Source organism: Salvelinus alpinus, chromosome 8 (genome assembly GCF_045679555.1).
Source record: "Salvelinus alpinus chromosome 8, SLU_Salpinus.1, whole genome shotgun sequence".
NCBI lineage: Eukaryota > Metazoa > Chordata > Actinopteri > Salmoniformes > Salmonidae > Salvelinus > Salvelinus alpinus.
In genome coordinates this window covers 33,331,973-33,347,561 of record NC_092093.1, presented here as the reverse complement: position 1 = coordinate 33,347,561, position 15,589 = coordinate 33,331,973, and the positions used below count along the sequence as shown (strand labels likewise).

The following is a 15,589-nucleotide window of genomic DNA, read 5'->3' as shown; positions in this document are numbered from 1 at the left end:
ACGATCTTTGTCCTCATGTGCAGTTGCAAACCGTAGTTTGGCTTTTTTATGGCGATTTTGGAGCAGTGGCTTCTTCCTTGCTGAGCGGCCTTTCAGGTTATGTCGATATAGGACTCGTTTTACTGTGGATATAGATACTTTTGTACCTGTTTCCTCCAGCATCTTCACAAGGTCCTTTGCTGTTGTTCTGGGGTTGATTTGCACTTTTCGCACCAAAGTACGTTCATCTCTAGGAGACAGAACGCGTATCCTTCCTGAGCGGTATGACGGCTGCGTGGTCCCATGGAGTTTACACTTGCGTACTACTGTTTGTACAGATGAACGTGGTACCTTCAGGCGTTTGTAAATTGCTCCCAAGGATGAACCAGATTTGTGGCGGTCTTGGCTGATTTCTTTTGATTTTTCCATGTCAAGCAAAGAGGCACTGAGTTTGAAGGTAGGCCTTGAAATACATCCACTGGTACATCTCCAATTGACTCAAATTATGTCAATTAGCCTATCAGAAGCTTCTAAAGCCATGTCATCATTTTCTGGAATTTTCCAAGCTGTTTAAAGGCATAGTCAACTTACTGTATGTAAACTTCTGACCTACTGAAATTGTGATACAGTGAATTATAAGTGAAATAATCTGTCTGTAAACAATTGTTGGAAAAATTACTTGTGTCATGCACAAAGTAGATGTCCTATCCGACTTGCCAAAACTAGTTTGTTAACAAGACATTTGTGGAGTGGTTGAAAAACTAGTTTTAATGACTCCAACCTAAGTGTATGTAAACTTCCGACTTCAACTGTACATATGCTGGTACCGCTACACTGAATTTGATGTATTAATGTCTCTTTATGTAGCCTTACTGCCCAATGTATACATCATGTACTGCAAACGTGGGCACAATTCCCTGCTGATTTAATTACCTTCCTTGTTTTGCGTACATTTTGCTCCAGATTGTAATTAAGCTAATCTATTTTTAATTTGCGCCATTGTTTTGTAATTAGTTAAGAATCTTTACGCATGAAATCACTTTGTATTTACATTTATAAATGTTTTAAATCTTGCATTTCAGATTTTAGTCCTATCTGTAGTTAATGCTCATTACTTTGATTCATCCACAATATTGGTGAAAATGTGCTTGGAATCTGAGGCTTAATAGGCTTAAATTCTGTAGGTCTTTCTTGCATTTTCCACTTGTTGTTTTACTTTCATCTTTATTTTTGATCAATTGTTTGAGCTAGTGATTTACATCAAATCAATTAACAGAAATACGGTGTATTTATACATCTGAGTGCCATTTCGATAACCCAGAGGATAGAACAATGCCTCTGGCCTAACTAATGTGTTCCCATTTTCAGAATAAACAAATATTCTTCACACAAAGACATGCACACACATACACTTTTTGATTATGCAAGATAGTAAATAGCTTTTGGCTAATAGCAATTATGGGCTATTTTCAAATCTGTGAAAACGCTTTCCTCCAGGTCAGCCGATGTGAGAAGTTTGGCTACGGTGTGATGGTAACACAGGTAGCAGCAACAGCCCCCGGTGTGGTGGCTTTACACAGTTCTGGTACAGTAATACTACTAGTAAAACAGAGCATATTGTTATACAGTGTTAACACATGAGTTACCCCTCAGTATGTCCTGGCAGGTTTTGTGCAGGCCTTAGTGGTGGAGATATGGTCAGTCCTGGAGTGTGGGAGAGAGGATGTGAGGGTCGTTTACCCCAAGTCCACCCCCATGGACCCCATTGACAGGAGCTGTCTGAAGGTAAATTATTTTGCTCAGATCTTTACAGTGCCGTGTGTTTCAACGTCCATGGTTTTCTCATGCAGCCTCCTGAGGATAATCAGCAGGACAACTCAGCCTTGGTATTCACAGTCAGCCTTTCTTGGTCATCAGGTCAGAGAGAGGACTTACTACAGAAAGTGCTCATGAACGGGATGGATGGTTTATTTCAGTGAGCAGTGCTCTGATTGACATTGGTGTTATGACTGTGGGCCCTGTTCTGTTAGCTATTCATGGTGGGTGGGTCAAAGGTTGAGTGGTAGGTCTATATCATATTCAGACAGGATAGGAACCAGAATGACAAGAATGACAATAATGTTTTTGTTTTGCTGCCATTTATCCCCTAAATTAAATAACGGTATCTAACAGATAATAGCCTAGCTCTTGTTTTCGGTTGTTTTATTTCAATACGGTCTTTTATATTCACCAATCTACAGGAAGTAATCTACTCAGGTATTCACAGTTGGTGTTCATCAGTTTAAGATGATCTAGCAATATGTCAGTCCTCTGATACGCCTCAGCAATACACACTGTCTGGAGCACATGTGAATGTAATTGTCATCCCTTTGATCCTTTTTTATTGAAATGCAGTATAGATCATTAGACCTATAACGTTCCTTTTGAATAAATAGAATGTAGGAAAGAAACACAAAAAATTGCTGCACCCCAACCTTGTCATAAACCCAAACTCATTTCATCTTGACCTTAGCTTTTCAGAACAACCAAATGATGTATGACTGTATGACTGTTTTGACCCCACCCCTCCCCTTCCCCCTAGTCGTTCCTGTCCTTGGTCAACCTGCTGTCCTCCCCCTATGCTGTGTGGGAGCTCCTGGGACAGCAGCCTCTTCCCAACAAGGCTGAGTACAACCTAAGGGAGATGCCCACATCCATTACAGTCAGTCCCGACCCTCACACCCTACCAGGAGAATGCTGGACTTGACATACACTTGTATCTGTTTCCTATGTTGGATATGGTTTTAACATCAGTTTGTTCGGATTATGCTACCCATAAATAAAATGTATTGCTTCAGATATGTGAAAATGTGAAATATAAGATTATGCAGACAATGTCAAAGATAAGGTAGTACCAAAAGGTGAATAAATGAAGATAGTTCACTCGGGCCATTTACCATTGGAAAACAATGGTCAGTTCCGGTCTGCTTAACGGGGTGGTTCTCTCATAGACACCAATGCAATAGCAGCTGGGTCTGGTCTGCTTAGTTTATTGAATGTAATGTAACCAGAAAAAAATGAGGGAGTGGGGTGTGTCGCTTCATCTTCTGTCTCTGGTAGTACTTTTTAATGTGGTTGCAGTTCCAGGTTTTGCCATAGGAGGCCACACTTACATTGGTTGTGTGCAAACGCGGCTATTGTAACATGGTCCTACATGTGTACTTCTACAGACATAGCCGAATCAATAACTACTGCACACGATCAGGATGTAGGTAGAAATGTAATTATCTACCTTTCACATCATCACAATCTTTTCAGCATTTTCACTCTGTGTTGTACCTCTTTGCCACAGGATTTGATTGATAGGCTGATTGCTGTGAACTCAGATGTGAAAATTCATTCACTGTTCAACTACGAGCAATCTCACACGTTTGGCCTGAGGTAAGATCAATACTGTTCTCCGATCTTTCTTTCAGAATGAATGGGGGGCGGGAGCACAAAGGCACAGCAGTGCATGTATTGTGTGGTTTATCATCTGATTGGCCTGATTAGCCTGATCAATATGAGATTGACTCTTTGCTTTATGCTATTTTTATGCGACATCGACTGTCTGAATAATTCCACTGTATAAAAAGAGCTTTTCTCAGAATTGACTCGTATGTTTTCTTAGTTGAATTAAGGCTGTGTTACTGAGTCACTATTTTAGACACAGAGAAAGCAAATTAATATAACACTAAATAATTTGCTACAGATTAGACCCCACGACTGTTAAAGCTACCACAAAGGATATTCTTATTTTTGAAAAGTCCGTTTTTTCATTCTAAACATGATTTGATGTGAGTGTTTTGTTTTGTTTATATCGCTCACATCTTTTGTGAACTCTCCGGAAAATAATCTTCCATCAACTTAGTGATGTATATGGATTGGAAAGGGCAATGTATTCCACATCGACTTCAAACAAACACCAGGCTGCCTCAGTGTTAACATGGCTGGCTGGTTCTTTCACTTTTACACACTTCTAGTGGTTATAGACTTGTCACTGGATGACCTCTGCCTCACTCTCTGTCTCTCTGGGGAGAGGTCATCATTACTGAGCCACTGTCCCTCCTCACGTCCTAATTTCACCCAACAACTGTCACAGCCGTCTGTGTGTCGCTGGACTGGCTGGCAGGATATCACAGGGAGGACCTATCAGAGTGACGTGTACGGTGTCCATAGGACAGTCTAGACATGTCTAGTCTCTGACAGCACAGCACAGTGTAGATGTAGCAGCTGCTGTGTGTTTATGGGTGAGTAAACCAGTTTCCTAGTGGAGGAAGAGTGGATAAATAATGCACAGCACTGTGAGTACGGACCACCTGGTAACCATTTCTCAATGCTGGGGGGCTGTATTTCTTCTCTGGCATGGAAGTAGCTCTTGGAAATGAGGAAAGTATTTTTTGTTCCACTTCCAAGCTGCCTTACTCAGGCTTGACTGGGTGTTAGCTCACTCACTGTTTGTTAGGGTTTCTCCACGCTAATTGTCCTTGTAACTGAACACAACATCTACATCTTGAAAAAGAACTGTAGATATAGGTTAGATGTTGACCTGCATGTTAAATAATGAAGGATGAGTTGGGAAACGGACAGCCTTCAGAACTCACAAAGCCATTCTGTCTTCCAATGGACGTCAAACTGAATGACTGAAGGTGCCCATCACACTGAGGGCGTGATGACAGTTGACAGCATCACAGAAATGAATCATCTTGCTTTGACAGAATGCTCCATCACAGCAACAACTCACACCTCTCCTTGCTTAACCAGATCACATCTCTGTGTACCGCATCGCAAAGGGCTGTCTCTAGATTGTTCTCTTACAGACACCTTATTGTTTTTTTAACACATTGCCCCTGAATTTTTCACTACTTTAGACTATTTTCTCTCTGCTGTTTTGAATGTTCTGTACTTCGCTGCCAGAGGGACACACTGGTTTTGAAGTCAAAGTGAATCCTTAGCGATGGCCGCCCCAGTCAGAAGGAGGGCAAGTCAGTGTTGGTGTTTCCGGGAGCGTGGCGGAAACTGCAGATGAAAGAGCCTGAGGGCCCCACTCAGCTCCACCAAATATGCAAAATGGATCAATTAGGAGACTCTTGTTTTTGAAGAGGAAGGCTTCCTGTTGACAAAACGCTGTGGCTGTGTAATTTGCTTGAACGGTTTTATTCAGTGTTCATTTCACAAGTGTCTCAGCAGCACGTTGGCTCCCATTTTTCATGCTTAAAATAATGATAATGAATTGCCCTCACGCTGCACTCCTTATCAGAGCCTGTAATGGTATGAACAAAGATGGAGCTCCTTACTCCCTGAATGCAGAACAAGCATTTATAATGTTTACTGCCTCCTGGCTGGCTTCTACACAATCTTTCACTTGTAGTTAATGATTTGACTGGTGGGATTATTTCTGCTCAAGGACTGGATCTTTTTTCCTGTTTACAAGAACTTGCATTCCTGCAGTTTGGTGTCTGTGTCGAAACAATTATGTTTGGAATTGCTCCAAGGGTCCCAAGATTGTTTTGGTCTTGAGTTAAAGAGCAGGCTGCAATGGAAGAACCATTTTGGTTGAGTACAGCTTCAGTACTGTATGTTGTGTTGCTGCCCAAATCCTGTTCAGTAGGCTTGTGTCACTGTCACTGTAAAAGGACCAGGCTGGTATGAACTGACTGCTCGGTAGGAAATCCCTTCATTATAGCCATTAGAGAGGGACATCTCTGTCACTTAACAATATAACCCAAGGTTGTCATATTTTACTGCTCACTTCCACCTGCCTGTTTTATGTCGTAGCTATGTTCTCCAAAAATACACAATGTCTCCGTCACATCGCTCCTGCATCCGCTTTCATGATTTATTACTCTCACAACTGCTGCATTAATGTTGAAATCTATTTCCACAACTCAGTTAGGGATTCTTTCTCCCTATTATGCAAAGCACTCTGGCTTGGTCCTCTGTGGAGTCTGTTAATACACAAGGCAATAAGGCAGGCTAGCAGAAACAAATGATAGCTTTCATAAGACCTGGGTAAAAGACAACATGCTGTCTGTTGTAGGTGTGTAAGCAGTAGGCAGCTAGACCCAATGGGTTGTCAGAGCAAGCACTCGAAATCAAGTGGCTGAGTCATTTTATAACGATTACGTCTGTACGATCTGTAATTCTATGTCCTTGAGAAGTAAAAATGTGTTTATCTATTTATTTTGGTGTACTTTCAGATTACTTAGTGTGATGTGCTGCAACCTAGACTCCCTCCTTCTTCTGGAGTCACAGTACAACATTTCCGACATGTTGCTGCAATGTCAGAAGGACAACATCACCGATCCATCGTCCGGTGAAGGGTATTTGAAAAGGGTTTTGATTTCCTGTGCCTCATAATGCTATGGCAGGCTTTGGTTCCACCGTTAGAGGTTAATCACAACAAAATAAGAAATGGATCATTTGCCTTGTCATGGAAATAAAGCGTAAACAAAAGGCAATTTCCAAAAGGGTGTTTTGAATGCCTCCTTAATGGATATTGCAACTGTTCATGAATTGAAATGCTCCATATTGTCCGGTCACAAAATAAATATATCTGCATGCACGCTAGTTTTATTTGTGAAGTGGAGATTTCTCCTCCCATCTTTCCTTCCCTCCTCTCCTCTCTCAGAGATTTCATCATTGATGGTCTATCTGTGGAGAGGAACCACATCCTGGTGCGTATGAGTGTGATTGGAGGACCATCGGAGAGGAGACTTCCCCTTAGGGTCCTCCAGAAGGTCAGTGCCTTTCTACTCACACCCCTTGGCCTTACATCAAGTCAAGGAAGTCCTGATGACTGAAGGAATTGTTTTCCAGAACTGTGTGTTACATTAAAATGCTATCATCTGCATACAAAAGGTTCATCATGGTAACCTGTTCCAGGGATGCTGTGATATTCCGTGGCTTCCGTGACACAGAAACTAGTGACCTGGAAAGACATGCTTTCAATAGCACCATGTCTTCAATGAATGTAAATAGCACAGACAAGATGATAAGGATTAGCAAACAAAACTCCATTGACATTTAGAGTACTCTGAATCTGAAAAGTAAACCATGGTTCATATGTGATTTATATTCTAAATATTTACATGTGGAATAGCTCAGATTTCACTTATTACACAGCATCTACAGACAATCAGTAATACACCATATTTTTATTAGGTGTGTCAATAATATGAGATACGTACGCTTGTAGGAGTTTGTAAACAGAGAGATCACATATATTTTAACTTCTTATGGCTGTAAGCGGAGCCTTGAGTACCCTGGAAAGAGGTGGCCATTTCAAACGGCCTCGTTCTCAATTCTTGCTCGTACAATATGCATATTATTATTAATATTGAATAGAAAACACTCTCTAGTTTCTAAAAACGTTTGAATTATGTCTCTAAGTGAAACAGAACCCTTTTTACAGCTCATTTCCTATCCGGAAGTGAGATTTCCAAAAGCTAAGTCGCTCTTCAAAAGCTTGTCTATATAAGGTCATGTCACTTAGGACTGTAGAAACACGTCATACACCTTCCTCTGGGTCTCATGCGGAAGTGAGAACAGAAAGGAGTTGAATATCTCTTTCAGAGAATGCATACACCCTCTTTGAATGAGACGACCGCCATAATTTATTTTTCCTGAGGCGTGAACTCGGACCAGGACTCTCCACCTGGAAAACGGTCGTTCTCGATGAATATGACATCTGGCTTCGATTTTTTTTGATACATGTCACAATATCATCCTAAAGTATGTTTTTTAAATATAGTTTAATTATATTATTTAAATTTATTCGGGATTTTATACGTGATGCGTAGGAAGAATTTTTTTCAAGATGGAGAGGTTAGCACAGGAAGGCCAGTGTGTTTGCTAATTCAAGAGGGAAATAGTTCGTTTTGGATCGAAACAAAGCTGGTTCTGAACAAAAGACCCATTGTACAACATTCTGAATGAAGATCAACAAAGATAAGGACCCAATTTGGGATGCTATTTCATATATATCTGTCGAACTGTGCTATGCTACCGTTTGCCTTGAGTCAATGCTGTTGCTATGTTTGCTATTGTAGTAAGCTAATATGACGATATATTGTGTTTTCGCTGTAAAACACTTAAAGAATCGGAAATATTGTCTGTATTCACTAGCTGTATTCACTTTCATTAGCTATCCACCATATATTTTTCTGAAATGTTTTATGATGAGTAATTAGTAGTTGACGTTGGTGTCTGTATTTACTCTGGCTACTCCCGTGCTATTTCTGACTGTAGCTATAATGGTAGCTATGATGGTAGCAGTAATGTAAAACTGATTTATAGCTGAAATATGCACATTTTTCGAACAAAACATAGATTTATTGTGTAACATGTTATAGGACTGTCATCTGAGGTAGTTTTTTCTAGGTTATTTAGGTTAGTTCTAGGTTAGTTAGGTTGGCTTTGCATGCTAGCTGCATGCTAGCTGCATGCTACCGGTGCTGTGAAAAATGTCTGTCTCTCTTTTTGTACAAACCCACTGGTTCCAGGTCATCTACAAGACCCTGCTAGGTAAAGTCCCCCCTTATCTCAGCTCGCTGGTCACCATAGCAGCACCTACCTGTAGCACGCGCTCCAGCAGGTATATCTCTCTAGTCACCCCCAAAACCAATTCTTCCTTTGGACGCCTCTCCTTCCAGTTCTCAGCTGCCAATGACTGGAACGAACTACAAAAATCTCTGAAACTGGAAACACCTATCTCCCTCACTAGCTTTAAGCACCAGCTGTCAGAGCAGCTCATAGATTACTGCACCTGTACATAACCCATCTACAATTTAGCCCAAACAACTACCTCTTTACCTACTGTATTATTTATTTATTTATTTTGCTCCTTTGCACCCCATTATTTCTGTCTCTACTTTGCACTTTCTTCCACTGCAAACCAACCATTCCAGTGTTTTTTTAGTTTTTATTTTACTTGCTGTGTTGTACTCACTTCGCCTCCATGGCCTTTTTATATTTTTATTTATTTATACATATATTTGTTTGCCTTCACCTCCCTTATCTCACCTCACTTGCTCACATTGTATATAGACTTATTTTTTTTCACTGTATTATTGACTATATGTTTGTTTTACTCCATGTGTAACTATGTGTTGTTGTATGTGTCGAACTGCTTTGCTTTATCTTGGCCAGGTCGCAATTGTAAATGAGAACGTGTTCTCAATTTGCCTACCTGGTTAAATAAAGGTTAAATAAAAAAAAATTGGTGGTGAGCTAACATGAATATATGTGGTGTTTTCGCTGTAAAACATTTAAAGAATCTGAAATATTGTCTGTATTCACAAGATCTTTGTCTTTCATTTGCTATCCACCATATATTTGTCTGAAATGTTTTATGATGTGTAATTAGAGTAGTTGACGTTGGTGTCTGTATTTTCTCTGGCTACTCCCGTGCGATTTCTGACTGTAGCTATGATGGTAGCAGTAATGTAAAACTGATTTATAGCTAAAATATGCAAATTTTTTGAACAAAACATAGATTTATTGTGTAACATGTTATAGGACTGTCATCTGAGGTAGTTTTTTCTAGGTTATTTAGGTTGGTTCTAGGTTAGTTAGGTTGGCTTGTGCATGCTACTTGCATCCTACTTGTGCTGTGAAAAATGTCTGTCCTCTTTTTTATTTGGTGGTGAGCTAACATAAATATATGTGGTGTTTTCTCTGTAAAACATTTAAAAAATCGGACATGTTGGCTGGATTGACAAGATGTTTATCTTTCAAATGCTGTATTGGACTTGTTAATGTGTGAAAGTTAAATATTTAAAAAAAAAAAATAGATTTTGAATTTGCCGCCCTGCACTTGAGCTGGATGTTGTCATAGGTGTACCGGTGTCGGGCTTGCAGCCTTAACAGGTTTTAACATAATGATTATTAATCTTTTTTAGGGCACTGACCCTTATCCATGGCCGATGTTTTCATCATACCCTCTGCCCAAGTATTATATACTGAATCTTCCAAAGACAACCCGAGGTAAACAGGGTAAGTGTTACATACTGAATCTTCCAAAGACAACCCGAGGTAAGCAGGGTAAGAATTACATACTGCATCTTCCAAAGACAACCCGGGGTAAACAGGGTAAGCATTACATACTGAATCTTCCAAAGACTACCCGGGGTAAGCAGGGTAAGCATTACATACTGAATCTACCAAAGATAACCCAGGGAAAATAGGGCAAATATTACCTTATACATTGTCAGGAATTGTGAAAAACTGAGTTTAAATGTATTTGGCTAAGGTGTATGTAAACTTCCGACTTCAACTGTATGTCAATGTTGTTTAAAAGGTCAGCGTCACGAAAGAAAAGATATCTCTGATTGCATAATGGAGGCAAAAGACTCTACTGGAAGTTGATGAGAATGTGAATAAATGCATTTGGTAGTCGGAGTGAACAATGTATTTTTGTTTTGTCTGTAGACTGTGAGATAAGTGCATTCCTGGCCTCCACCAAGAACACAGAGAAGGATGGGAGCTGGATGGATACCTGTAGGAGACAGTACTGCAAAGCCATGACCACCAAGTCCAACATTGTCTCAGGGAACGGTGGGTGATATACAATGATGTTATGTGTAGGGCAATACGTTTTTCTAGACCACATGGTCTAACCAGGAACAACTCTGGGCCCTAGATACGATACAGAGATATTCCTGGTCAGGTCACATGGTCAGAAGGGAAAAAACCCAGACCTAGACTTCTGACTTTGAATAGTTTATCAATAAAAACCCTGAATCAACATTTCAAAGTTCTTGCCATTACATGATATGCTACAATCAATATGTTACACACTGTATTTGAGAACAATAGTTCTGTTGGGTTATAACTCATCTGTTTTATATTCAAACCACAGACGGAGGACACAGTATGTTAACATTTGATAGTCCGTTAAGTTCCCACGAATAAATGGACGATCAATTTGTCAGTGGATGATCAATTTGTCAGTGGATGAAATGATAGACCCATATTGAGTGTCCTGAGTACTAGATAATGAGGAACCAATAGCTCTCTGCATATACAGTGGGGCAAAAAAGTATTTAGTCAGCCACCAATTGTGCAAGTTCTCCCACTTAAAAAGATGAGAGAGGCCTGTAATTTTCATCATAGGTACACTTCAACTATGACAGACAAAATGAGAGAAAAAAATCCAGAAAATCACATTGTAGGATCTTTAATGAATTTATTTGCAAATTATGGTGGAAAATAAGTATTTGGTCACCTACAAACAAGCAAGATTTCTGGCTCTCACAGACCTGTAACTTCTTCTTTAAGAGGCTCCTCTGTCCTCCAATCATTACCTGTATTAATGGCACCTGTTTGAACTTGTTATCAGTTTAAAAGACACCTGTCCACAACCTCAAACAGTCACACTCCAAACTCCACTATGGCCAAGACCAAAGAGCTGTCAAAGGACACCAGAAACAAAATTGTAGACCTGCACCAGGCTGGGAAGACTGAATCTGCAATAGGTAAGCAGCTTGTTTTGAAGAAATCAACTGTGGGAGCAATTAGTAGGAAATGGAAGACATACAAGACCACTGATAATCTCCCTCGATCTGGGGCTCCACGCAAGATCTCACCCCGTGGGGTCAAAATGATCACAAGAACGGTGAGCAAAAATCCCAGAACCACACGGGGGGACATAGTGAATGACCTGCAGAGAGCTGGGACCAAAGTAACAAAGCCTACCATCAGTAACACACTACGCCGCCAGGGACTCAAATCCTGCAGTGCCAGACGTGTCCCCCTGCTTAAGCCAGTACATGTCCAGGCCCGTCTGAAGTTTGCTAGAGAGCATTTGGATGATCCAGAAGAAGATTGGGAGAATGTCATATGGTCAGATGAAACCAAAATATAACTTTTTGGTAAAAACTCAACTCGTCGTGTTTGGAGGACAAAGAATGCTGAGTTGCATCCAAAGAACACCATACCTACTGTGAAGCATGGGGGTGGAAACATCATGCTTTGGGGCTGTTTTTCTGCAAAGGGACCAGGACGACTGATCCGTGTAAAGGACAGAATGAATGGGGCCATGTATCGTGAGATTTTGAGTGAAAACCTCCTTCCATCAGCAAGGGCATTGAAGATGAAACGTGGCTGGGTCTTTCAGCATGACAATGATCCCAAACACACCGCCCGGGCAACGAAGGAGTGGCTGCGTAAGAAGCATTTCAATGTCCTGGAGTGGCCTAGACAGTCTCCAGATCTCAACCCCATAGAAAATCTTTGGAGGGAGTTGAAAGTCCGTGTAGTTGAAAGTCGAAAGTCCCAGCAACAGGTCTGTGAGAGCCAGAAATCTTGCTTGTTTGTAGGTGACCAAATACTTATTTTCCACCATAATTTGCAAATTAATTAATTAAAAATCCTACAATGTGATTTTCAGGATTTTTTTTTTCTCATTTTGTCTGTCATAGTTGAAGTGTACCTATGATGAAAATTACAGGCCTCTCTCATCTTTTTAAGTGGGAGAACTTGCACAATTGGTGGCTGACTAAATACTTTTCTGCCCCACTGTAACTGCAAGTGTATCAATGACCAATTTGTTAAGATTACTATCTTTCCCACGTAAGATTTTAATTTACTTTACTTGTAATTGACCATACTTGTCATGTGTCAGCTGTTGCGGTCTCTGAGGGTGTTCATGTAATTTATTGGTTGCTAATCATCGAAACCGTCATGATTCATTGTGTGTTCAATTGCTTCCTCTGAATGTCAATCTAAAATAGTTACATTTTGAATTATTGCTTGTGAAGGGATCACGGAGTGCAGAGTAAGAGACTTCTTGATTTCTTATTTAATTCAGAGACAAAGAAGCGCCCAGGACGAGGGCCTTTGATGTAGCTTAAATTATAAAAATTGTCTACACAGAGCTTCCTTTCTTCATATATTAGATAAACAAGATGCTTGATTACCTTCCTATTTTCCCGGCTGTGTGTACAGTAAAAGCAGCTCAATTTGTACTTGCATGATGTATCATTGAAGAGAGATGGCTTTTCAAAGGCATCTGTGATGTTCCTAAAACCCACTATGTGTTTCCTGTATCCGCCCACAGTCCTGGCTGATCTACTGGAGAAGGCTGTGTCGCACCTTTCTGCTTTGCCGTCAGAACGTTTCTTCCCACCTGCGGACTACATAGGTCAGTGTGGCCTAGTGAGTGAGTGATTCATCTTGCATTTTTGTGGATTTTGGCTTGAAGCTTTCCCAGCGGTGACACATTTATCAATCAAAAATAAAGAGCAAAGGATAAAATGCTGCCATCGGTGTCACATTCACAGTTTTTTTTTAATCTATAATGAACTGTTTTAATTAGTGATGAGTCTCTCATCTACAGTTGAAGTCGGATGTTTACATACACTTAGGTTGGAGTCATTAAAACTCGTTTTTCAACCACTCCACAAATTTCTTGTTAACAAACTATGGTTTTGCCAAGTCGGTTAGCACATCTACTTTGTGCATGACACATGTAATTTTTCCAACAATTGTTTACAGACAGATTATTTCACTTATAATTCACTGTATAATAATTCCAGTGGGTTAGAAGTTTACATACACTAAGTTGACTGTGCCTTTAAACAGCTTGGAAAATTCCAGAAAATGATGTCATGGCTTTAGAAGCTTCTGATAGGCTAATTGACATAATTTTAGTCAATTGGAGGTGTACCTGTGGATGTATTTTAAGGCCTACCTTCAAACTCAGTGCCTCTTTGCTTGACATCATGGGAAAATTAAAAAAAATCAGCCAAGACCTCAGAAAAACAAATGTAGACCTCCACAATTCTGGTTCATCCTTGGGAGCAATTTCCAAATGCCTGAAGATACCACGTTCATCTGTACAAACAATAGTACGCAAGTATAAACACCATGGGACCACGCAGCCGTCATACCGCTCAGGAAGGAGACGCGTTCTGTCTCCTAGAGATGAACGTACTTTGGTGCGAAAATTGAAAATCAATCCCAGAACAACAGCAAAGGACCTTGTGAAGATGCGGGAGGAAACAGGTACAAAAGTATCTATATCCACAGTAAAACGAGTTCTATATCGACATAACCTGAAAGGCCTCTCAGCAAGGAAGAGGCCACTGCTCCAAAACTGCCATAAAAAAGCCAGACTACGGTTTGCAACTGCACATGGGGACAAATATCGTACTTTTTGGAGAAATGTCCTCTGGTCTGATGAAACAAAAATAGAACTGTTTGGCCATAATGACCATCGTTATGTTTGGAGGAAAAACGGGGAGGCTTGCAAGCCAAAGAACACCATCCCAACCGTGAAGCACGGGGGTGGCAGCATCATGTTGTGGGGGTGCATTGCTGGAGGAGGGACTGGTGCACTTCACAAAATAGATGGCATCATGAGGTAGGAAAATTATGTGGATATATTGAAGCAACATCTCAAGACATCAGTCAGGAAGTTAAAGCTTGGTCGCAAATGGGTCTTCCAAATGGACAATGACCCCAAGCATACTTCCAAAGTTGTGGCAAAATGGCTTAAGGACAACAAAGTCAAGGTATTGGAGTGGCCATCACAAAGTCCTGACCTCAATCCCATAGAACATTTGTGGAAAGAACTGAAAAGGCATGTGCGAGCGAGGAGGCCTACAAACCTGACTCAGTTCCACCAGCTCTGTCAGGAGAAATGGGCCAAAATTCACCAAACCTTTTGTGGGAAGCTTGTGGAAGGCTACCCGAAACGTTTGACCCAAGTTAAACAATTTAAAGGCAATGCTACCAAATACTAAGTGAGTGTATGTAAACTTCTGACCCACTGGGAATGTGATGAAAGAAATAAAAGCTGAAATAAATCATTCTTTCTACTATTATTCTGACATTTCACATTCTTAAAATAAAGTGGTGATCCCAACTGACCTAAAACAGGGAATTCTTACTAGGATTAAATGTCAGGAATTGTGAAAAACTGAGTTTAAATGTATTTGGCTAAGGTGTATGTAAACTTCCGACTTCAACTTTATGTGGATATCTAATGTCAGGACAAATCAGCATCCATCCGCCACTCATATAGAATAGAACATTTTAAATCCAACTCAAATATAGTTTTTTTCCCTAGTGTTATAATAATTTTCCATGTATTATTTATCTCGTACAATGTGCTCCATCATGACATCTGGCTCTTTGTCCAGAAATCCAAAGGCAGGTTATTTACTGTTCAGTGAGAACATTCTCTCCATCTCATCAGTAGTTATTTAACTAACTTTCCCTTGAAGCTCAAAGGATCCTCAGTGCTTTGGTGTTCTTTTAGCCTCATTATGCTATCAACACACATCAACGTTTTCAGGGTCCAATGAGACCTCACTGCCCATTATCTATTAACGGGAGCTAGCTAGTAACTTTAGACCAGTCTGTCATTTCTAAAGCATTGGTGCTGATTTGAATCTTTATTTTCATGTTTTCTTGGAGCTTAGTTTTAGTGTTTCCTCAAACCTAGGCTAATATATCTTTATCACTGTTTGAGACCCCTTCCTTTATATATGTTCCGTCATGTGTTCCTGTAGAATTCTGTTAATAAATGTCTAATAGTATATGGTTGACTTGGTAACATGCAGAGGTGCGTCAGTGTTTCTCATTG

General features: G+C 40.3%; 1 protein-coding gene across 4 annotated transcripts in view; it reads left to right on the top strand.

Moving 5' to 3' along the window:
- Nucleotides 1–15,589, top strand: part of LOC139582988 (protein broad-minded-like) — a 50,522-nt gene that overhangs the window by 15,698 nt on the left and 19,235 nt on the right. For 2 of the 4 annotated variants that reach the window (XM_071413555.1, XM_071413553.1), the window contains exons 20-28: nucleotides 1,477–1,564; nucleotides 1,646–1,764; nucleotides 2,561–2,680; nucleotides 3,311–3,399; nucleotides 6,198–6,320; nucleotides 6,629–6,737; nucleotides 9,900–9,993; nucleotides 10,429–10,554; nucleotides 13,058–13,159. In XM_071413555.1, coding sequence (XP_071269656.1) covers nucleotides 1,477–1,564; nucleotides 1,646–1,764; nucleotides 2,561–2,680; nucleotides 3,311–3,399; nucleotides 6,198–6,320; nucleotides 6,629–6,737; nucleotides 9,900–9,993; nucleotides 10,429–10,554; nucleotides 13,058–13,159 — 970 coding nt within the window. The remainder of the gene's footprint in view (nucleotides 1–1,476; nucleotides 1,565–1,645; nucleotides 1,765–2,560; nucleotides 2,681–3,310; nucleotides 3,400–6,197; nucleotides 6,321–6,628; nucleotides 6,738–9,899; nucleotides 9,994–10,428; nucleotides 10,555–13,057; nucleotides 13,160–15,589) is intronic. The other 2 variants (XM_071413554.1, XM_071413556.1) reach the window with 1 other exon arrangement.